The sequence below is a fragment of the Pestalotiopsis fici genome (genome assembly GCF_000516985.1).
Source record: "Pestalotiopsis fici W106-1 unplaced genomic scaffold PFICI_Scf_1, whole genome shotgun sequence".
NCBI classification, from domain to species: domain Eukaryota; kingdom Fungi; phylum Ascomycota; class Sordariomycetes; order Amphisphaeriales; family Sporocadaceae; genus Pestalotiopsis; species Pestalotiopsis fici.
Window position 1 is genome coordinate 3,599,128 of NW_006917091.1, and position 22,897 is coordinate 3,622,024.

The 22,897-nt window shown below is 49.8% G+C and overlaps 6 protein-coding genes across 6 annotated transcripts; 4 read left to right on the forward strand and 2 right to left on the reverse strand.

Moving 5' to 3' along the window:
- Positions 1–3,075: 3,075 nt before the first annotated feature.
- Positions 3,076–4,663, forward strand: PFICI_01088 (uncharacterized protein; the record flags this gene model as incomplete). The annotated part of the gene is made up of 4 exons (XM_007829669.1): positions 3,076–3,386; positions 3,454–3,655; positions 3,707–3,907; positions 3,968–4,663. 4 exons carry the CDS (start codon positions 3,076–3,078, stop codon positions 4,661–4,663), a joined length of 1,410 nt encoding a protein of 469 aa, XP_007827860.1.
- A 585-nt stretch (positions 4,664–5,248) lies between these two features.
- On the forward strand, positions 5,249–6,571 carry PFICI_01089 (uncharacterized protein; the record flags this gene model as incomplete). Its single annotated transcript, XM_007829670.1, has 4 exons — positions 5,249–5,624; positions 5,708–5,815; positions 5,871–5,920; positions 5,990–6,571. The coding sequence occupies 4 exons, from the start codon at positions 5,249–5,251 to the stop codon at positions 6,569–6,571; spliced, it is 1,116 nt and encodes a 371-aa protein (XP_007827861.1).
- Positions 6,572–10,803: 4,232 nt separating this feature from the next.
- On the reverse strand, positions 10,804–12,247 carry PFICI_01090 (uncharacterized protein; the record flags this gene model as incomplete). The annotated part of the gene is made up of 2 exons (XM_007829671.1): positions 10,804–11,579; positions 11,638–12,247. The coding sequence occupies 2 exons, from the start codon at positions 12,245–12,247 to the stop codon at positions 10,804–10,806; spliced, it is 1,386 nt and encodes a 461-aa protein (XP_007827862.1).
- Positions 12,248–12,709: 462 nt separating this feature from the next.
- PFICI_01091 (uncharacterized protein) lies at positions 12,710–13,240 on the forward strand (the record flags this gene model as incomplete). The annotated part of the gene is made up of 1 exon (XM_007829672.1): positions 12,710–13,240. The coding sequence occupies one exon, from the start codon at positions 12,710–12,712 to the stop codon at positions 13,238–13,240; it is 531 nt and encodes a 176-aa protein (XP_007827863.1).
- Positions 13,241–14,590: 1,350 nt separating this feature from the next.
- Positions 14,591–17,117, reverse strand: PFICI_01092 (uncharacterized protein; the record flags this gene model as incomplete). The annotated part of the gene is made up of 3 exons (XM_007829673.1): positions 14,591–15,357; positions 15,421–16,206; positions 16,271–17,117. 3 exons carry the CDS (start codon positions 17,115–17,117, stop codon positions 14,591–14,593), a joined length of 2,400 nt encoding a protein of 799 aa, XP_007827864.1.
- Positions 17,118–21,577: 4,460 nt separating this feature from the next.
- On the forward strand, positions 21,578–22,618 carry PFICI_01093 (Geranylgeranyl transferase type-2 subunit beta; the record flags this gene model as incomplete). The annotated part of the gene is made up of 2 exons (XM_007829674.1): positions 21,578–21,941; positions 21,993–22,618. 2 exons carry the CDS (start codon positions 21,578–21,580, stop codon positions 22,616–22,618), a joined length of 990 nt encoding a protein of 329 aa, XP_007827865.1.
- Positions 22,619–22,897: the final 279 nt, after the last annotated feature.

Here is a 22,897-nt window from a genome sequence, read left to right on the forward strand (position 1 = left end):
AAGTAGTGAGCTGGAAAATCGAACCGGCCAGAGGGTCGGAAGAACTAGTCTTCGCCAAATATTTCATTCTTTAGGCCTCTAATATATGTTGCCCGTGCTAATTACACGATTAATGATGAAAGCGGCCGAGGTCGATTCAGGAATCATGTAATTCATTTGCTTGTCTTCATTTGCAAAAGTCGATAGCGTCATCGCCATGCCGGTAAAGTCATCATCTGTAGGAATCTAGGTGTTATGCCACGTGTGATAAAAGAAATGCCCACCTCGAAGCATTATGTAGTTTCAGATCCTGTGCACGTTTGATGTAACTTAAACTGTACCCCCGAGGTTAGCGAGCAAGCTCACAAGCCCCGGAGCAGATTATAGTAAGACAACGACTCGCTCTGGTACGACTGATCAATTCATGTGCTGAATGCGAATCAATCAAGCCGCGACGGTGGGTGTCTCGAAGATAGAATGCTCCCGTAAAATCAAAGAAAATTGCGAGTGGCCGGAGGCATTCAGGAGAAGGCCGCGGCCCGGATCGGAGAGGAAGAAGAATCGAAATCAGCGCGAGCCGACAAATAAGGTTGACCAATCAATTACGCTTCACTATCCAGGAGATAGCCATAAAGGGCAACTCCGATTTTGGTTCTCTAGCCACAATTGCCTGGGGTTGGTTTGGAATACGTGAGCAGATTTCAGGTAATGTGGCTGTCAGCCGATCGGAAACAAGAAACTTTGAATAAACATGGCTTGTTATCTAGTAGTCGTCAAGTCCGAGTAATAGGTATCCTTGAGATACCAGGGAGTGAATGGTATGCAGACTACCAACCAGAAGCAGTATACGAAAGCCACCTCGCCAAAAACAAACCTATAGAAGTTCAATAGTCATGCTAGAACAACGTCCATTCTTTTCAAAGTATTTCCTCGGGTGAAGTTGACTTTTCAAGTTTCCCAGGACCCCTGTTGTTTTCAATAGCATAATATTGAAATATTTGCTGCAAACTCCCATGGCGTAACCTACAAATATGCATAATAGGCAAAGACAACTCAGCACATGCGCCAGAACCAGGGATAATCGGGCGGATCTTGGGCAGCCGGAGAAATTTGATTGGCTCATAAGAAAATCGAGTATTCAAAGTACTTTGCCGTTTGCATTACGCGGTCACGGTGATGGAGGGAGAGACGACGATTGGTCGGCCGCCTGCAGAAGCTGCAAGGACAATGTGTAACAAACGCCCGTCGCCTCTTTTTGTTCTCGCTTGTCTCTGATCATCGTCCCCTTGTTATTGGTCTCTAGCATATGATTCGAGATGTACGTGCAATATTCATTCCCACATTTCTGCTTTTACCCCTTTCAAATTGGAATCATGGCGTCTGTAAACAGGTAAGTAGATCACCACAATCGGTAGATCCTGTATGTGAGATGGTCAACAGCCACAAGCTCCAGCAGCCACCACTCCGACTTGTTGGGCCCAACATCTCAGTGACTGCCTGGTTTATGCAATTAATATACAAAGACACGGTATTCTTGCCATTCTCAGAGAGCTTTTGGTCTTTCGGTGTTACTGACTGGCCCTCACCATGTCAACGCATTCCTTTTTTTTTTTTCTTTTTTTTTCCCTGGCAAGATGACCAATAGACAATAGTCGAACATGAATAATGCAGCAAGAACACATAAAATGCAAAAGCTCGTATAGGAAGGCGTTTCTTCAGGCATAAACCTTCTCAGTAAAGCATAAATAGCAGAGGCTCTTGCTTGTGAGTCCATTTCGGGACTTCGAGGAAATGCTGTGATGCCAGCCGTTCAATACGGTCAAGGCAGGACCTTCCCAGGGCAAACGTCGAGGTCTGAGTGAGAAGAAGATATAGGATTCAAAAAATGACGATTTGCGAGCTCTTCTCTTCTTATTCTCGACATGCGCTGCAGACAGACTGCAGTGAGGAGCAATAGCGGTGATACAGAACAAATGGCCGGACGACAAAGGGTCAAACGGCATCCATCAAAGTTGTTGGTGTGAATGGGGGAGTGAAAATTTATCGTTGCTGGAAACGAAGAATTTTGACAAGGAGAAGGAGTACCAAGTGACCTGCCTACCTACCTGCCTCTGGTTGATCGCTCCTGCTTCAGTGTCCATTTCATACCACCACCACCACCAAACTGCCACTCAAATATCCGGCAAGCGCCTTGTTTTTTTTGGAGGTTGCGCCGTGTAACCACAAAAAAACATCGTGACCTAAAATTCGCCTTTCAGGCTTCAATTCTTTTTGCTCGTCCACGTTTGCGGCTTTGGCGCTTGCGTTGGAAAGAGCTTGAGGCTGCATCTTTTTTGCCCTGATCCAATCATTCACCTACTTTTGCGCCTCACGTCCTTGGTTATTAGACCTACCTATTTGCCCTCGTTTCCCCTCTTCTCCTTTTGCATGGGCAGCTCGTCTTTTTCTCACTGGCAAATACAAGAGGCAAGATACGGATGCTTGCATCTTAAGCTTAATTGAGCTTCCCATTGTCTGAGCCCGTTTGGTCCTACCCATCTACGACAACCCGCTTCCGTTTCCTAGGATCTCTACATCCGAACAACCGCCACCATCCTGATCTTCGACGGCAGACTATGTGCTTGGTGTCGCCCTGTATTATTTTCTTTACATTCTGGTGCCACACGCAGCATTGATACCTATTCAAGCAAGAACGTTTCGCCACTTCAAATCCTCATCATCACCGCCAAGGGAACAACCGTCGTTGCCCTTGATCACCATTTCTTGATTTGACGGAAAAAGGGAAGGAAGAAAAAATATTTCAAAGATACTTTGTTTCCGTGGACTTCCGAGAATAGTCGCAACTTGACGATTCTCGCCACCAAACGGATTCTGCTTTCGATTCTCCACGGCTGCAAAACTTCACTGTCGCCTTGAATATTTGCGCGCGAATTTGGCCTATGCACTCGACAATCAAGCTACATATCACATCAATGTCTCTCGGCTAGTTTCTCGGTATTCAAATCGATTTTGCTTGCCAATAGGCACTCATCAGATCTTACTACCTGTGCCTGGCGCGACGGTTCGAGGCGCCAGGAAGACAGCAAAAATACCATCATGGCACCGATCGCATCTGCTCTCATGGGTGCCGCCAAGCGTCAAGAGGGAAACCTTGGCCTTACTCAAGATCAGGTCCAGATGATTGTCGCCTTTGAACGCGCTGGTGCTTGCATTTCCATCGTTGGAGTCCTCTTGATTTTCCTCGCATTTACTATTTTCAAGCGCCTCCGTACGGTTCCTAATCATTTCATTGTCTTCGCTTCATTCGCAAACTTGGGTGCAAGTTTGGCTTGCTTGATCGGCTACAATGGCATCTTGGCTGGTAACAACAGTGCTCTTTGCCAGGCACAGGCCTTCATGTTCGAGCTGTAAGTCGCACATACTATGCAACCACCCAGGGGCCTTGATTTGCGACTAATACTCTTGTTACAAAAGGTTTATGCAATCAGATCCGTGGTGGTCTTTGGCCATGGCTGTCAATGTCTACTCGGTTTTCTTCTTCGCTGCCAACCCTAAGAGTTTTCTCAGATTCTGGTGGGGTTACTTCATTGTCTGCTATGGCATTCCTCTCATTCCATCATTGGTTCTGCTGCTAGTCGAGGGCAAAGCTTCAGCTCGAATGTATGGTAATGCTACTGTAAGACTCTACCACTCATCAGTGACGATCACATGCTGACATTTTCGGTAGATCTGGTGCTGGATCGACCAGCACTGGAGTAGTCTCCGCATCTGGACATATTACTTACCCATCTGGGTCTGTATCCTCTTGTCTTCTTCAATCTACATTGCCGTTGGCGTCTATGTATTCAAGAAGCGCAACCAGCTTCGAAACTTGTCTCTTAGCGATCCGAGCAAGGAACGGTCTGGCCGCCGCGATTCGGCAGAAAAGGTATACGATGTTGACAAGCCACCTGGACTCCAGAATCCACGCGCTGACTCTAGCATTTAGCGATTGAATGCGAATGCAGCAGTCATGGGTAGTATCTCGGCTGAAACGACGCATACAACAACTGTTCATGTCGCATCTCCCCGTTCCGCCACACACAGAGCCACCATCAACTGGTTTGCAGGACCTCCCACGGACTCGTCATCAAGGGATGGAAACGATGCTGAGCAGGCGCAGCCAACGTATCACACTATGACTGAGATTACGGCCCAGCCAACGCCCAAGATAGCTTGGCATTTGCGCGTCGCTGGTGCTTACAGAGGATGGTGCGGCAAATTCGCCCACATGGATCCGGTCAAGCTCGCCTACCTTCGAACATCCTTCATCTTCGCCATCTCCGTTCTTGTTACCTGGACACCTAGTTCCATCAACCGAGTCCATGACCTCGTCACAAGGAGTTCCGCTAGTTTCGGACTCAACTTGGCCAGCGGCATCGTTCTTCCACTACAGGGCGTCTGGAATGCAGTCATCTTCTTTTCTACAAGCTGGAAACCGCTCAAGGAAGAGTGCCGGTTCTTGCTGAATCGTCTTCGCGGGCTGCCTCGCGGACTGCAAGAAGCTGCGGCAGTGCGCAATGAGAGGGAGCGCGGATTAGAATTGGAAAGCAGACGCCATCGCAAGGACAGAGACGACACAGCAAGTGAGGTTACTGGCAGCACTATGAGAGTCATGCGCGATGGGTCAATGGCCAGTCTATAGGAGACAAGTAGTCAATGAGAGCAATGACTATACTGGTGTCATCACGACGGAATGATTTCTTTGAGTAAGGGTAAACTTTTGCTTTGAATCAGAAGCAAAACCAGTTGAGCAGACAACAGCTTCTTGGGCCATGCAAATTACTTGCATCTCACAGCTGAACGGTATTGTTAGTCTGTATAGTATAGAGACGGGAACATGATCAACTTTGATCCATGGGACCATAGCAGTCAGTAGTGTCAGGAATGATACCCTATTCGCTAAACAGACAGCGCTTATTGCTACGTCGTCCCAGTTTCCAAGACCTCCAACAGCGCCTTGCTCCGATCGTGTTCCTGAATTAGGCACAAGTTCCCGAGGTTGTACACCACCCCTGTTGCGAGAGTATGTGTGCCACACTGCGGGGTTCTCAGCAACACCGAGACCCAGTGATATCTGTGGAACGGAATACAAAGTGCGTGTGCTGCAATTGTTCCTGGTTGAACTTGAAACTTTGTGTTCCTCTAGATAAAGGAAATCTCTAGTCCATCTCGTCCCTTGACCTGACCGTTCATCCACTTTGAGGTGAAACAGAAGAAAAGGTTAGCCATGAGCGCCGAAAGTACCGAGCCTCACCCTCCCCGAGAGGCGCCGGCCCCAACTGCATCCGAAAAAAAGGAGCTCACGGCCGAGGACGTGTTTGAACCCCATATCCTAGCCAAGACTGATCCGGAAGTGGTAAAAATTGTGCTTCGGGGGGTCAACGCCGGCGTACCGCCCACGGCGTCGGTGCCCGTCGAGGAGCGCCGCGCCCACCCGGAAAAGTACCGGGCGCCGTGGGCCCGGGCTACCGACGACTGGCCGCGCGTGGCCGATCAGAACTTTGCGTCGGATGATGGCACGGCGAGTATTCCGGTCAAGGTGTACCATCCCGATCCCGAGGTTTGGGGCGAGGGGCCCTATGGTGTGCACCTTAATTTTCATGGTATGTGGTCTAGGCGGGAGAGAGAGTCTCTGCTAAGTATTTGGTATCATGGGACTTGCCGTTCTGACTGAAATGAATCACAGGCGGTGGTTTCGTCTTTGGTGATCTGGAGGGCGAGTCCACGATTTGCGATAATATGCGCAAAGACGCGGGGGTTGTAGTTATTGATGTCAACTACCGACACTGCCCTGGTAAATAATTTCTTCCACAAGAGTTGTAACTCATGGCTAACATTTTGGGGAAAAGAGGTCACTTGGGGCAAAGCTATCGAGGACGCATGGTCGGCAGTGAAATGGGTAAGACATAATCTTCTCTTGACTTTTACATACACAAATCGTTCGCGACTAAAATCTACCAAACTTTAGGTCAGAAACTCTGCAGAGTCGCTCAGAATCAAGCCCGAATCTCTATCGATCGGCGGCATCTCAGCCGGCGGCCACATATCCCTCGTTCTCCAGCACATTCTGCGCGACGAGGGCATCCCCCTGCGCATCTGTCTCCCCACCGTCCCGGGGACGACCAAGGCCTTGTTTTACAACTTTTACACTGATTCGCCGCACGCTTCCTTTCACGAGTTCTTCCGCGGGCCCATCCTGCCGTGGGCCACCATCAAGTACTTTGGCGACTACTGTTTCCCGCGAGACCAGCGCGAGGAGCGCGTCGCCCTGGTTCCGGACTGGTGGGCCGACCCGCTCAACTGTGCCCGGGACTGGACCAGGCTGGGCGAGACGTATATCCGCACCGCCGAGACGGACCCGCTGCGCGACGAGGGCGAGGCCTATGCCTTGAAGCTTGCTGCCGCCGGCAACAAGGTCGGCCTCAAGCGCTACCAGGGCGTGCCTCACGTCTTTATGTTTTGGAGCGGACTCGCGCAGAAGGAGGAGTGGGAGAAGGAGTCTGCTGCGATCCTGAGGGTGGCGCATGGTACCGCTAAAGTGGTTGAGTGAGGATAGTGAACGCCTTGGAGGGCTGGCAAGGGCATGGATATCATGAATTCCTTCACGGGTTCGATTCGATTGTGGTGTTGGTTGTTAATTTTTCCTTTCAGTAGGATGAACACCTCATCAAGATTGGCGTTCTCCGCCTCATTGATGAAGATTTTAGGCTTGGCAACTTTTCGTGCTGCGGCTGTGTTGTGCCAACAACGGTGAAGTGTGTAAGAGTTTACGACGAGTCTCTAATTTGCTTTGGTCGTATGCTATTGTGCTATGGTTATGCAACCTTGGTCACAGCCCTGATGCTCTTCAGATATGTATCTCTCACCGTCGGATATGATGAGATGTTGATGTTGGTTTGCAGAGGGTGTGGGCTTTTGGCCGTATAGTATTGCCTGTAAAACTTGAATGTGTATATGATGATATTTGTCATACGTATTGGTGAGCCACTTCTCGGGCTGCAAATTGTCTCGGGCCGCTTAGGGCAAGGATCGGTCTAATCGCTCTTGTGTTCGTCGAGTTTACTGGTGTATCTTTGTAACTTGTTCAGCTCGGCTGTCAAGTATTGATATGACACAAAAACTACAGTGTGCTTCAACAACTTCAATGACGATGTGCCGGGTAAAGCTGCTTCAGGAGGAAATGTTGAAAAAGCCACATCTTGGCAGCTGAAGTAGTTTGAGCTTCAAGAGGAGGGCATCCATGATTCTTGCGGCTGTGGCCATACATCAATGTAGATCTGAACATGTAAGCAACACAATGGACAATATGAGCCAGCCCTCTTCTCCCCCTGACACCTTATGCACTTGGTATAATATTTCCCGTCAGTCTTGGGGAAATCGGGCTGTTGGATATGCTAATGACGGCTTATTGTAATAAGGGTCATATCTTGCCCTTTAAGGTAAATTGTCTGGCACCTGTGGCGATTCGTCGCGGTGTGAGTCGTATGCTGTCGGGATGTCAGACACGGCTGTACTGTTCTGGACCTCCACGTCGGCAGCGCATGGGAACGACACGCAAATACACAATTTAAAGAACTTGAGGTGGGTATTCATGGCTTATGATTGATTGATGAGATCAGCTATAACAACATTTGTCTAGTGTATATGCATCAATGACTCAAGGGGGTTTGCGGACTTGGGGATTTGGGAGACGTTGACCACCGCCTTCGCCTTTATTACCATTTCCACCATTCTCCGGGTCCTTCGAATGGTCTTCTGTGAACAGCCAAAGGAGGCTGCCCCCTCCAATGTCGGAATCGGCATCCTCATTGCCATTGTCGCCATTGAATCAAATATGCCATATGGCTGAGCCACGAGCCGCTGCTGTTTCACAGCATGGGACATAGTGGTCGATGCTGGTCGGTAGTTGGTGTGTTGTCACTGCCTTTCCCCCAGAGACGGTGTAATGGTCCTGACTTGGTTCTCTGCATCACTCTTTACTGTAAACCATTCAATGCTTCTGTTCCTTAAATTCCTCCACGTCAAGGACAAAGTCGGTAGCTTGGCGTATTGATAAAACAACCAAGACATGTACACATGCCATCAGTGGCGATGATGAGCTTCTTCTATGAACGTGCGATATGTTCCTCCCGTTCATCTAAGACCTTGTCGTTGACTTCGCGGGCGGGACAGATCGTGCATGAGTTCTTGCTCAGGGGGGCATGAGATTCTGCATGTTCTGTCGCTGCTTCCTAGACGAGGCGCGGCCATTCGGTGTGTCCAGCTCGGCGTGACCTTCAAGCTTTGGCCGTGAAAGATGAAGTTGTAAGAGTCTGGTAGTCCGATAGTCCGAATCTCTGTGGATGAAAAGAAATGTGTATAAAGTCAATGTCATCGGATCCGAGTACAAACCGGCCGTATCGGGGTATGTAGCGGGCGATTCCAGCCCATGAAAGTATTCAATATTGCAGTGACTGTCTCCTCGGCCATGGCTGTCAAGTCCCCATTGAAAGCGACAACATGGAAGACCTCGTACATTAGTCTCCTCTCTCGCGACATCGTTCCTATGTTGGCATCCATACGTAGGGTGCCAGGCTTCCAACTGGCATTGTAAATCGTATAGCCATAAATTTCGGCTGTCATAAACCCAGGGGCCTCATTAATCGTCAGGTTCCCAAGGGTGGCAAATGCTTCGTGAAATAGTCAATGAATAATAGTGGGCAGATGCTTGTGGTTGGAAATTGTGAAAAGTTGCATCGCTGTCGGCTTCGCTGCTATGTCCTTGCTGCTGCTGCTGGCTCATTGTTGAGGAAATGTTCTGGTGGTCAATGAAATTATATAGTTAATGGTGCCAAGGAGAATCCTGACTGCAGAGCATGACCTTCTGGTTCCAAATCGAAAGGAGTCTGGTCTAGAGCTCCGTCTTGAATCGAATGCCGACTCCATTGCAGCATTGTACTGTGTGTGTACGTTGAGGTGCTGGTCATTTGATAGCAAGACAACATTGTTGTTATGACCTCGAGGATAGCCAACCTCGGAGGCACTAGAGATATATGGGGAGTAAAGCTTGCCACTAAGTGCTGAGACCCTGACTGAATACTTTTATATGGCTCTGATCTCTGTGGCTTTGTATATTGATGTATCAGCCTGCCTATTTCGGACTGGCTTTCGGTTTTGGGAGTCGCTGGATAAAACAAGATTCTGAGATGGAATAATGTGCGGCTTTCCCCACGTGCAATTATGCTAGAGTCGCTTCAAGCTTGGGAGACTTTCCGTGTCTTGGAATGGACGATGATAAACCAATATAGACTGTACGGTGGAGACTGAATCATTCATTTTAGTATTCCCTTTCTCCTTGATTAGGTGTATGACTGGAGAAATGTCCAAACTTACGTGGCACTATGCTCTCATAGCATCAGAGATGTGCATATGTTCGGAGCAGAGACTGCCAGGTCTTGCAGGAAGCCCAGCTGCATCTTCGGCTGGTATGGAGTCTCTTCGAAAGGAAGAAGGGGTGTCCGTCATTTTGCAAGAGAAACTCATGGTACCAGTCAATTTTTTTTTTCAGTCGTTCGACGTCGCAGTTTTCGGCGGCTTCATCATATGAATGTTTCCTTCTTCGTGTGACTGAGGGCATTATTTTGCCCTTTCTTTTGGACTGGAATGAGATGCAAGAGAATCATGTCCCTTGTCTCTTCAGAGTCATTATCAGTTTGCCACTTGCCAGCGGATACATGCCGGCCAAGCTCTGAAGGAGGAGAGCTCAGTCATGACCAAGGATGACATCCCGGCCTGTATTTGCAAAAAGAAAAGAAAAATACGTAATGAGAAAAATGGTTCGTGGGATTTAAAATTTCCCTTTTTGAGGTTTCGAGGGATTCATATGTCAACTATTCTTAGATGACAGTGATAGTTGTAGAGATGTTTATACGGAATGTTGGCGTGGTGGATTCCAATGTCCACAAATATAGAATGAAGGGAGGATTGGAACGATTGCAATGCTGCGAAAACATCTATCTTTATAGAATCTGAATACCAGTACAATTTCACATCTCGCATACCCTGATACGCACAAGAAAGAAATACCATCCCTAGAGCCGTGTCTGAGTCATGATCAAGGCAAACCGGTCAACACAAAAAGGTCTAACAACGACAATGAAGCTCATAATGCTGTGATCAAACTAGAATCAAGTTGTTTCATACCATGTTTGTGTGTTTCTCGATTGCTAGCTAGGTATCATGAATCATTTGTCATTGTTTGGTATGATGCCAAATTCCTGTTTAGCTCGGAGCACCAGGATACTACATGTTTCAGTGCTGTTGGTTTACTTCAGGGTACCAAATGAATCACAACTGGAATATCCTACATCATATTATGCACTGTCCCAGACATAATGAATCTGGTAAACAAGCAAATGTCAACCTCAACGTTGTTTGAACAGCAAATCTGTATCGTCAGATTTTCAGTTCCAGACCCAATACAGACATGGATAGGTAGAACTTGTTGTTCTGCCAAACTTGACTCTTCAGACCTGCCATGTCATGACTTTGGAGATGGTGCCGGTTTCCAGAAACATCAATTTGACAAACCTTGCGAAATCAGAATCCTCCTCCGTGTGGTAGTTGAGGTAGTCATGTAAGCCGTCCCTCTAGATCCTGATTTTAGTGTGTGAGAAACTCACAAAGATCATATCATAATGAATGTTTGAAACATGGCACTCAATCATCAAGTGTGTCTGCACCATTTGTACAAAAGTATACACCAGGCTCTACATATTCAGAGGGCCATTTTTGGCCACTATCTTACAGTCGGACAGCGTACAAACTAGCACGCTCAATCTCTCCCACCACACCATTACCAGCCAGTGTCCACCGCTCGCTGACACTCCTTTCGTCGACCCTCATCCTGAGCACGCCGCTAGCAGCCCAATACTCCATCAGAGCTCTAGCTTCGGCCTTCGAGACACCCTTGACGTCAAACACGCTCACACCCTTCAGGGCTTCAAAAACGCGGTCGTCGTACTTTGAAAAGAAGGGGTCGCGTGCAGGAATCCTCTCCCCGGCCTGTGCAGCGACAGCTTGCTGAATAGCCTTCTCGACTGACGGGGACTTGGCATAGTTGCCGCGGGTCGTGATGCCGACAATGGCAGCACCGTTGACAAACTTGGTCTTGCCACCGAGTGCCTCGGTGATGGTCCGGACAAGAGCAAGGTCATGGCTGTGGATGAGCTTGTAGGCAGGGTTGCGGTAGTCGCTCACGCGCATAATGTGTTCTAGTCCATCAATGTTGAGCATGATCGGGGGGCGGCCTGGAAGGAGGAGCTCTTGCCACAAGGCCTGGAAAACAGGCCAGGCAACGTCATGCTCCTTGGTGGCTGTAGCCAAAGCGGCGAGCGTCGTGGAGCGCGACGTGTTGAATGGGAGGTGGATATGGTCGAGCTGCACGTGCAGGCTCTGGAGGAGTTCCTTATTGCTTTCTTGCATGGCCTGCATCAGCTTGAGGAGGTAGACTGGCTGTGAGAACTGCTCTGATCTCGGGATTTCCTGGTATTCGGTTGCAGCCGTCGTCAGCTCCTGGCCTGCAACGACATTGTTAGCTCATCGTCTCGTAGCAGCATAGAAAGTGTCCCATCATACCTTCGGGAATGTTTATCACAACATATTTATTCAAGAATCCTGCGGCAAGAGTTTGCAAGCCCAGCATGCTTTTCCCGCTAGATCTTTCGCCCGTCACAACGGTCCTCACTGTCTCCTTCTTGCCGAGCTTGTCGGTAATGTTCTTTACAAAATCCACAGTCTCCTGGCGAATGAGCATGTGCGGACTCCTGAAGAGACCCCAGTTCTGAGTCGACTTGAAGGCTTCCACCGTTCGGAGCTGGTCGATCAATTGGTCGGGCAGGCCCACCATGGTTCCAACAGCCTTTTGGTCGACGATGTTTTCGGCGCTCAACGGAGCGAGGCCGGTCACCTCGAGCGCATTGTCATTCGAGAGTTGTATCCTCTTTCTGAAAGCTTTTCTCTCGCCCGGTGCGACGGGCTTGCCGGGATCTCTAATCTTCTTCTTCTTGCTGCCAAGTACGAGCCTCTTGCCGCTACGGATGTGCCTCGACACGCCGGAATCCTCTTTGGCCAATTGAGCTGTCGAGGTGCTGAATGATGCATTTGTACTCGGGACAGTGATGGTCGCCGGCCTCAAAAGACGCTGAGATGGCCGCGCCAGGCAGCGCCAGCAGTTGGGTGTCGCCATTGTGGTTTGGATTCTTGGGTTCGCGGTCGCCGCAGCACCTCTGTATGCTGCTGCTTTGCAGATCGCGTTCCCCTGCCAAAATTTGGGAGCTGGTGTCGGGTCCGGCCAAAGCCTCACTCCGAACACATTGGCGCTCCAGCTAGGTAGCTCTAGGTAATGTATGGAGGTACCTAACCTAGTATGTAGGCTGGGGCACCAGGTCTCTACCCGCTAAGAACTTATCGATAGCGGGGGACCCTCCAAAATTTCTGGGAGTGCAATCGCAATCAACTTTTCTCGTTGCGCTCAAGGCTTTGCGATAATACATATAAAACCGAATTGCAACGACTGTTGATCTACCGCCAGAGATTGACCACCACGGCAATTCATTCGCCCTTGAGTCAGATTTCTGTGAAATCCGAGCCCGTCACATCAATACATAAATAAATCTGTGTGCATCAAACCGCAACATTCACATTCATAATGGCGCCCGCACCCAAGCTCGAGGTGCAAGTCACCAAGCCTACACCCTACACATTCGATCTCGGTCTGCTCCTGGCCAACGACCCGAATCCGCTGCCGCCTACCGATCCCTCCGTCACACTGGAGGAGCGCCTGGCTCAGAACGCCCGTGACGGCGCGCAGTCGCTCATCAACCAGCTCCTCACAACGCTGCCTCTGCAGTCCACCCAGGCCGGCGTTCTGCTCGATCTGCCGGCTCCCACCACGGCGCTGCCCCGAGAGAAGCCCCTGCCTGCCGCCAAGGAGCCGACCAAGTGGGAGAAGTTTGCCGCCAAGAAGGGCATCAAGCCCAAGACAAGAGAGCAGAGGAGGATGAAGGGCAAGCAATTCAACGAGAACACGGGCGAGTGGGAGAAGACATGGGGTTACAAGGGAAAGCCCAAGGAGGGTGTTGTCCCCGACGACTGGGTTGTGGAAGTGGACGAGAATGGAGAGGCCAAGAGCGCCAAGAGCAAAGGAGGAGCAAACAAGAAGAGGAGAATCAAGGCCTAAGCTCGCCCTGGCAGATGCGTGGTGGTTGGTTCATGGCATTTACGTCTGGTTCGCAAACAGTATCTCTATGGTGGGCCAAGAGGAGAGGCAGCGAGCACTCCATGGTCATGTTGCATCAACGGCGTTCGAGGGCTTTGGCTGGCGTTTCGGTTTTCATTCTTGACAACGGAGATAATAAAATGAACAAGACGGATTTTTCAAAGAAAAAAAATTGTAAATGCAAAGGTTTGGTATATTCTCGATCTGGTGGCTGGAAATCCAAAACTTCTGTCATGCCTATATTACAATTGCGCTCGAAAAATAATGTAACCGCACTCTTGCCTGTCTCTTTTCTTGCAGGACAGGGCCTTGGTTTTGTCCCATCACCGTCAAGCCCACAGTCGTCTCAGTACATCTGTCAAAAGCAGATCATCTCACTATTCACCACTCTCCGTAGTTTTCCAGCTAGATGTATCCGAGAATCCTTAGAAATATGGGGTGACCAGGAATGTATCAGCCTCGTAATGCCGAAGTTCTAGGAAAACAGATCGTTTGATACTGTTCGGGATCTGTGCGAGAAAGATCTACCAATCGAAAAGTCTGGGGAAAAGGGCTCAAGGTGTGTTGCGAAACTTCCAGATCGTGATAGTTGACTACGATAGGCGGGGATCTCGGTGCGAGAGCGCAGTATTTGTGCACACAAGCTCGCAAGAAACAATTCGTAGCCGCTCTTTCAACCACCCACGTGGCTCTTTTCATCTGCACACCTCTCTGCATTCAGTGCATGCATAAGAGCCCGTTGAAATTGCTTTGCATTTCCGCAGTGTATCGTTGTACTGCTCCAAAAAAAAGGTCAAAAAGACCAAGTGACGATTCGACAATGTGGAAGACTGGGCCTGGATGTTCTCCTTGACCATTGTTGGGCGGTCTTTCCAGCTTCAGTCTCCCGTGTGCATCTGGGATGTTCGTCATATAATATGAATTGTGAAACAAATGGAAAATGTGCAGTTTTGTCATCCAAGGGGCATCAAATCGTTAACCAGACGGCAAGGAGCAAATCGACAAATGATGCCGGACAAGAGGCATTCATCTCTAATAAACATGAAACTCAGTCTCTGCCGGACAGGGTATCGTGTCTTCGATGACCAAATTGACAGGCAAACTGTCAAAAGAAACGCGCCGTATGATAGCAGATAGTGTAAATGCACCAGTTCCTTCCCGGTATATAGGGAATAACACAAAAACGTCTTCTCTGCAGACGTCGCGGGGTTAGCGATCTATTCGAATCGCTGGTAGAGATGCGCTCACGGGCATCTTGCGAACTCCTCTGCGCATCAAGTGCCTTTGCTTCGAACCGCGGCTCGCCTTTCGCTAAAAGTTGAGGGGTGAAAGAGGCTTGATGGGTGAAAGCGGGCGCAGTTCGTTTGATCGTCCATGAGGGTCATGGGAAATGACAGTCAGGCCAGCAGGGTTTGCGCCTCCATTGCCACCTGTGGACTTCTTTCGTGGCTTCCCATTGTGCTGATCGTCGGGACCTTGAACTTGTAGAGCAACGTGTGTGCTGCCTGGAGAGGAATCATAATGTTCTTCGTCATGGTACGCCTGATCACCTCGTGCGACACTGGCATCATCATCGTCGTCGGGACCAACATAACCAGCATTAGATTGGGAGTTGCTTGATGTCTGGCCATTGCCGCAAGTGAGTGCTGCTGGCGGTGGTTGATGCATGAGGGCATATTCCTCCTCAATAAACTTGGCTTCGTTCTTGCATCCCTTCCAGCATTCTCTCCAGTCGCATACTAGGAATCTGAAACAGAACGCATCGATTTTCAGGCAAGGCTGGAAGCAGATGCAAAGGTTTCTGAAGTCCATTCGGTTCTTTTCCGAGTGTGCCAACAGCAGACTTAGGTGACAGGTTATGGCAAACAGCAGATAGTAGTTGTACGGCTGTAAGTTCGAAAGTTCGTCGATCAATAGCTGCGGAACTGTCTCAGCACCGGCGCATTCGCGAGAGATTCGTTCTTGCGCCTCCTTGGGAAACAATTCGTCGGGGAGTTCTCGGAGCCAAGCCTTCAGCATTGAACCAATGATATTAATATCATAGAGATCCTCTTGTGCGAAAAGATCAACGTCATACTCTGGTTGTTCTTGGTTAGTAGCATTCCTACACTATAGTCTCTCTGCAGCATAGGTCGACTTACCTTCATCGAATTTCCTCTGCCACTTCTTGATCTGCGGTCCACTTCCTGGAACACGATACAGACCTTCTACGTCGCTTCCCTTGTAGTTGAGATAGTCGATGGCACGCCAGGGGAAGGCAGGCATCCAGAATTCGGTCTTATCACGGGCATCCTCAAGCTTTTTGGATATCCTTGTTTTCCGTGCCTGTTCCACCAAAGGTAGATTTATCACCTTGAGTTGATAATGCTCATCGTCCACTACAGGTTCTCGCTCCGTGTTGCTTGCGCTGCGATTAGACTTGTTGCCAAAGAAGCGATTGGAGAAGATGTCGGCTGCTCGTGAGCCTGAACTCTTCAGATTGCCAAGGAACGTAGAGCCGGCACTTTCTTTGAAAGATGACGGATGGCTGCGATTCTGGTTGTCTCTATCGGGTCGCAGATCCTTATTTGCTCTATCCCGATGCGTAGCCCGGTCCGCAGAGTGGTTGCGCTCAGAAGAGTCCATCACATGTCTATGAGAACGGTCGTGTAGCGCCTCCTTGTCCGTTTGTGCCGTCTTCAAAGGCTGGTGGCGAGGGGCTGCGTATGTTCGCTCTGGCTCTTGTATCCTTATGTCAGATGCGGCCTCTCTTGGGCTGGGGCCCTCTCTTTCCTTCATCGACTTGGTCCTAGTCAGAAGCGTGAATGGCTTTGGCTTGCCCTTCTTTGATGATGATGAGCTTTCGTTGTCGCCAGTCAGAGACAGGTCTGAGTGGGAGCGCTGTGACGCCATGGGCCTTTGTATTGAGTATGGTCCAGTTGGCTGGTCTAAACATGGCAGAATAAAGCGATTAGCCTCTTCAGCAATAAATCAATTGCAGACATAACTTACCTGCTTGTCTCGCCGTTCTAGGTGGGCCGCGATCTGAGTTGAACTGCGACTCTGGGCCTCGGGACATCCCCTCGCTGCTACTGTTCGTGTCGTTGGCTCTTGGGTTCGGGCTTGGGTCGCGATTCCGAAATGAATCTTTTGTCTGCCCCCGTCGATGTTGCGGGGTTTTTGATTTGAAGTTGAAGAAACGGCTTGCACTCCTTGTGTGTTTTTCTTCTTCACGCCCAGTCTTTCGTGACACAGGTTGCTGCGGTCCGGCAATCTGGAAATTCCCAGCGCCGTCTCTTAGTAATGTTGGAGTTCTGCGCCCAGCATCTATGCCTCCACTCGGTGGTACGGGGGAGGCGGAGGGCGTCCGGTCACGCGGGTTCGGCTGATTTGGTCGAGAGTCCGAGAGGTTCGCATGAGCGCTTTGGGGGTAGTGGTAGTATTCTTGATCGTAGCTCTCTGCGACAGGTCCCGCTTTGTAATCGAATCGAGGGGAATCAGAGCCTTGCGAAGATGAGAACTTTGATTGCAATTGCGAGGGCGACGTCCCATGGGACGTATGGACTAGTCTAGTCTCTGGCTTTTTGGAGGTGTTGAACTTGCTAAATGGCGATCGGGGGGATCGTGGTGATTTGGAGGGCGCGGGGGAAATCACTTGGAGGTTTGTTTCACCAGCAGCAGCAGTTCCACGAGGACTCTGCGCTCCCTTGATTCCCAAAGCACTGGAATTCGGAGTCGAAGAAGTAGGTGCGCTGAGCGTAGCAGAACCGTTGCTACCAGTACTGGGACCGCTGCGAATATGGGCATGAGTATGGGAATCGGCCAGGGCGAGCGGCTGCGGAGCTTCCTTGCGTCCCATGGTTACTGCACAAGCGCTGTCGCAAGCGGAAACAGACCTTGCAGGCCGCTATTAGGGGTGCGAACAGAAGAGTTGACTCCAAGAATGTACTGTGTCATTCCGGGACATCAGCCTCTCGCGTGCAGTGGTTTACCGGGCGCGACAGAGACCGGAACAGTGTCTAGCGTATGTCTCTGGCATGCAGAGCTGCCCATATGCCCGGTATCCCAGCAAGTAGAAGACCAGGAGTCTGCCCAAGTCCTGGTTCCGGCCTTGGCGCGATTGTGGCAGACTGGTGAAGGTCGCGAGCTGCCGGTGCGAATGTACGAGCCGTGTGTCAGGGAGTGAGTATCAGAGTGGAGGATTGGCAACAAGAAATACAGGCAGATTGTGAATCTGCGACACTCGCACAGGACAGCTATGATCACCAGCGGCAGCCCCAGTGGGCGGAGCGACAAGTGGGAGTGGCAGCGACAGGGGTAGTAGGCGGGTGGTGCCAGGCAGGCAAGCAAGGCACGAGAAAGCAAGAGGTGCGAGCGAGCGAAGTGTGAGCCGAACGTGGACGGATGGACAGACGAAGCAAGAAGGGACGAAGGAGAGCAAGCAAAGCCAGCAAGATCCTCAATACCGAAGTGAACAGCGGCGGCAAGATGAGATATTGTTTTTTCCCTAGGTATGCAGCCCGGGGGAGGGACCGGACCACACAATCTCTGGGGAGGGGATCGTATGGTTATCCTCCGAACGACGATCACAGTGAAGGGCAAAAGGGGTGGAAAGCGACGCCCGAAAACCCGACTGAACTCGAGCTGTTTGGAGTGGTGGGCTTATTAGCTGGGCTGGCGACATTTTTTTTTTTTTTTTCCCTTAATAGATTAATGTAAGAGAGGTGCCGCTTCCTGCTCCTGCCCATGGCGCTGCAACCGCAGTGCCAACAACATTACACCGTCTGTCAGCTAGCTAGGAACAGGTAGGTCGTGGTGGTAGGTACATAACATGAACCTGAACCTGACTGAATCTGATGCTAGAGGTCCAGCCGTTGCTTGCTGCAAGTGCTTTGTCCACACGGAGCCGCTAATGTAGGTGCCTGTTAGAGACTCAGGTCCAGGTGGACTTGAAAGCGCTCGGCGCTGCACTGGCGCTGGAGCATTTTGGAGAATCCAGGAACCAGACACCAGACTGGAAACGCCCAGATTTGTCGAATCGTTGCCCGCCATTTGGTACATTATTCAGTCACAGTACATGAGGAATAGACTTCAACTATTGGTCACTCACATTACAACGCATAGATAAATTCTTTTTTGTTCTCCTCCAAAAGAAAGGGACCGAATTATCTAGTGTAGACACATCGGCTTGTACTGTTTATACATCTCTAAGTTAGGAGGTACTCAGTTTAAGTTTGACCAGACAGGCCTGCATTCTTTTACGAAGGATCTACTGTAGCACAGACAAACAGTGGATGGAGTAGGTAATCAGAAAACATGAATCCACGTGCGACCACATGGGACCTCATGTACAGTGCTTTGTTTCTAGAGCCTCAATGACGCCTTTATCATGTCCCATGTACGATACATGTACAGAAGCAAGAATAGCATATTCTGCAACGTATTAGAATGTCTTATGAATCGAGCACCTTGCTGGCGTTTAGTTGGCGGGTGATGAATGAAGAGTAATCATGACAAGACAGCCGTGGAGCCCAGGAATGTATGACTTGAGCAAAAATCCCGGCACTCACGGGCCCGGCAGCAATTATCCAATATATATTGTTATTCGTATAGAACCATGGATCGACGCATCCTATTTTGACCATGTCCGATCAAGGCAGAGGAGAAACGACTCTGACCGGGGAGTGCACAAATCATGGAACCATCGCACATCTTGATAGGCAATATAGGTATTTTGGAATCACTGCACGTTTGTTCTGCCCTATGCCATGTATCTCCAGTATTCTATGGGGCTCTTGAAGCCGTCAACTGGCTGCAACGTCAGACATTGCGAAGATCTGCGGCTGCGTATCGGGTCCGATTCTTCAAGTAGACGAGCGGGAGCACCTCTCTACGCTGCAGCCTCGTGGTTCTTTTGATCGCCTGCAAGTCCACATCTTCCACGGACAACCCGTAAACTGGCAGAGCAATTCAATCCGGGTAGAGCCTGGTAGGTCGCATCTAGATCTCTCTACTACCTTCCTCTCCACTGCTGCCCAAGCCGGCAAAATGTCTTGGCGCTCAGGAACGTGTAGGATTTAGACGAGGGGCAGACTTACGCATTTTTCTGAAACGTCAACTTAGCGGCGCAACCCCCCTGCTGCGGATTCAACCAGGCCCCCCCTTTGGGCCCCTGTATCAGAACAGGCGGCTTACCTACAGGTCACACTACTTACTACCTGCGGAGCCACACCACATTGCCATCCCAACGACACTACGTACACTATTCGTACATAAAAATCACGAAGGCTTGGTCCCAAGAATAGGGATCGCGAGGTCAGTATGCTTGCACATGCGTCGTCAAGGGCCCAATCAAAAGAGCTTGTGTTTCAAATGCCGCGAATCACCATACAACACGCCATACTCTCCAAACAAAAATGCACGGCAGGCAGAGTCAGTGGGTTAAGCTTATTGCGCATCTGACCCCGTTCCAACGTCTGACAAGGAACAATCCACTAACTGGGAAACTACTGCGTAAAATTCAGCCTACCTCAAGTGTTGGTTGGGACTAGCATGCTGAAGACCTCTGCACTAATGTACGTTGGTTGGAAAACCCGTTCAAGATGCATCTCTGTCTCTTCTTTTCATCAACTCGCGTATCTAGAACAAATGTAGTCGGAGTGACCCGCAACAGCCCGATCGGAATCCTCAGCCTAACTGCTATCTTCAAATGTATTACGTGATTATGCCGCCGTCAGTGTCCTAAGGCTGCCTAACGACTCTAGGGACTGAGCCGTATCGCTCAAGCAGACCATGCGATTTAAATTGGTGCGCTTGATCAGGTCGCACAATGGGCACATTCATCACTAGAACTCACTAGCAGGATTTGCTTGAATAAAACCAATTGTATTAAAGTGATTTTCATGCCCGTTGTGATGCCTCGCCTGAACTACATGGCCTTCTCGTTTGTCGACTTTGTAAACTATGTAATACTAGGATGATCAGGAGTACCGCCAGCCATGCAATAAATTGTCGAAAACTTGGAGCTCGCATGATTGGACCAGAAGTCATGGTATCAGAACACGGCCGTGAACCTGTGTGCTGTACACGTTTTGATATCATCTCCAAATCGCTTCTGCAAGAAAATACGCCGGTACGGTTTGTAGATAATGGAATCCTAACCACAAAACTTCTATGCTGTCTATCTCTACAGTTAAGTGAGGCATGCAAACAGTTCAGAAGATAAAAGTAGAGAAATCACAGAACGCACTATATGTGCCTGGGCACTAGCCGTACCGATCTGTTAGATTCCCGCACCACCATCACCACCACCAGCAAACGAGCTATGTAAGCTCCTTCCACACAAGATCAATGCAGAGCCCAAACTGAAAACTCTGTTGACCCGAGCAGCAATGTAATAACCCCCAGGATCTCTCCGATTCATTAAGTGATAATATTCGCATAAAAGTGAAGAAATCTCCTTCACATCCTCAAGCAAGCTGAGCGATGCAATGGAAAGCCTGCGCGTCAAACCGAAGTAGTGAAAGTCGGTCGACACTTGCTGGAGTCATAGGCAAGCCCAGAGGACTCCAGCAGAAGCAAAAATAGGATTAATCATTCAGCAAGGCCGTAGCCTCGTTCAGCGATTAAACTAAACAGAACAGATACTACACTTGATCAAAGCAACTAGAAGTCGAGATTTGTTAGCCTTTGACCATCATATGGAAGCATGTCAGGTCACACAAGGTGGGCCATCAGTTGCTAGGTAGGGGTTGACTTACAAATGCTAAGAAGAGCTGAAGAGGAAAAAAAGAATTGGGAAACGGGAGGAGGAAGGCTTTGATAAATAGATGTCCGGAGGGCCCGTGCGCAGTGTTACTGATTGTGAGCGTTTGCAATTCCAGGCAGGCAGCAGCCAGGTACAATGGTACTTACTGATTGTGAGTCACAATGCAATTTTTTGATTGGCTGAAAGCTATCCCACGGCAATAGCTCTTTCTGCAGCTCTCCCACGCCAGCAAAAGTCAGTAGGCAACCACGCATTATTCAATATGGCATTCAATATCACGGCCGCCGGGCCGGAAGGCACGCGCAGCTCCGGGACCCACCTTTACTAGGAACCGAGACCCGCCTGCCGGAGCCGCTTATGCTTTTGGCTCGCATGACTAAGCAATATCACTGTGACTTTGTAGTCCACACAGGCCGCCAAAATTACCAGTAGCTGGATTCCACGTTGGCTTTTTGGCTGTTGAGCCCAATTCACATCGCAACTCAACTTTGCGGCTTTGTCGCATTCTCTTCTTGTACAAACGCTCAAATTACGTTGTACCCAAAGTCACCATGTCGAAGCTTGACCAGCTCCCCGAGGAGCTCCAAATCGCGACCGCCGCCCACGTAAAATACATTCAGAGCCTTGACACCAAGAAGGACGAATACGAGTACTGGTTGACGGAGCATCTGCGCATGAACGGTCTCTACTGGGGACTGACAGCTCTTCACCTCCTGCGACATCCCGATGCCCTTCCCCGCGATGAGACAATTGATTTTGTGCTGTCCTGTCAGCACGAGAGCGGCGGCTTCGGGGCTGCACCTGGCCATGATGCACACATGCTGTCGACCGTGTCTGCCGTCCAAATCCTCGCGCTAGTGGACGGCCTGGATGAGCTTGACAAGAGGGGCAAGGGAAGGATTACCACAGGCAAATGTGTGTCTTGATGTCCAACGATTCTCCCAACACAAGACTGACGAGCAGCAGTCATGGCAGATCTGCAGAATAAGGAGACTGGCACTTTTGCAGGAGATGAATGGGGCGAGGAAGACACGCGTTTCCTGTACGGTGCCCTCAACGCTCTCTCGCTCCTTGGTCTCCAGCACCTCGTAGATACCGATAAAGCCGTCGATCATATTGTAGCTTGCTCCAACTTCGATGGTGGCTATGGATTGACACCCGGCGCAGAGTCGCACTCCGGGCAAATATTCACCTGTCTTGCCGCGTTGACCATCGCCGGTCGCATGGACACCGTAGAAAAAGACAAACTCGGTAGGTGGCTGAGCGAACGTCAGAAACCGAATGGTGGGTTGAACGGCCGTCCCGAAAAGGACGAAGATGTTTGCTACAGCTGGTGGGTATTGAGCAGCCTGGCAATGATAGGAAAGACACACTGGATCGACCGAGACGCCCTTATCAAATTCATTCTCCGATGCCAGGATATGGAACTGGGAGGCATCTCAGACAGGCCTGGCAACATGGTTGATGTGTGGCATACAGTCTTTGGCCTCACTGGTCTGAGTCTGCTCGGCTACCCTGGTCTTGACACAATTGATCCCGTATATTGCTTACCAAAGTCGACCGTCGAGCGGACTCTCGGGTCGCACAAATAGCTCTAGCGAAGAGTCGGCGATGGGGTAGCCCGGCAGCAGCATCAACCATGTATGACCCTACAGAACACGGTATCTGATGCGCTGAATCATTCATCACCGTCCTCACAATGACTTGTACCACGGAGACATGTATCTCTTGCAATCTAATAACCTCGTTGCATACTTCCAATGGCTTCCAGGATACAAGGCAAGAGCAAATAAATCAGTTTTGTTTCCACTAGATCTCGCTTTCTGTAGCGTCTTGGATCGCGAGAAACATGGCGTACATGTATAATTATC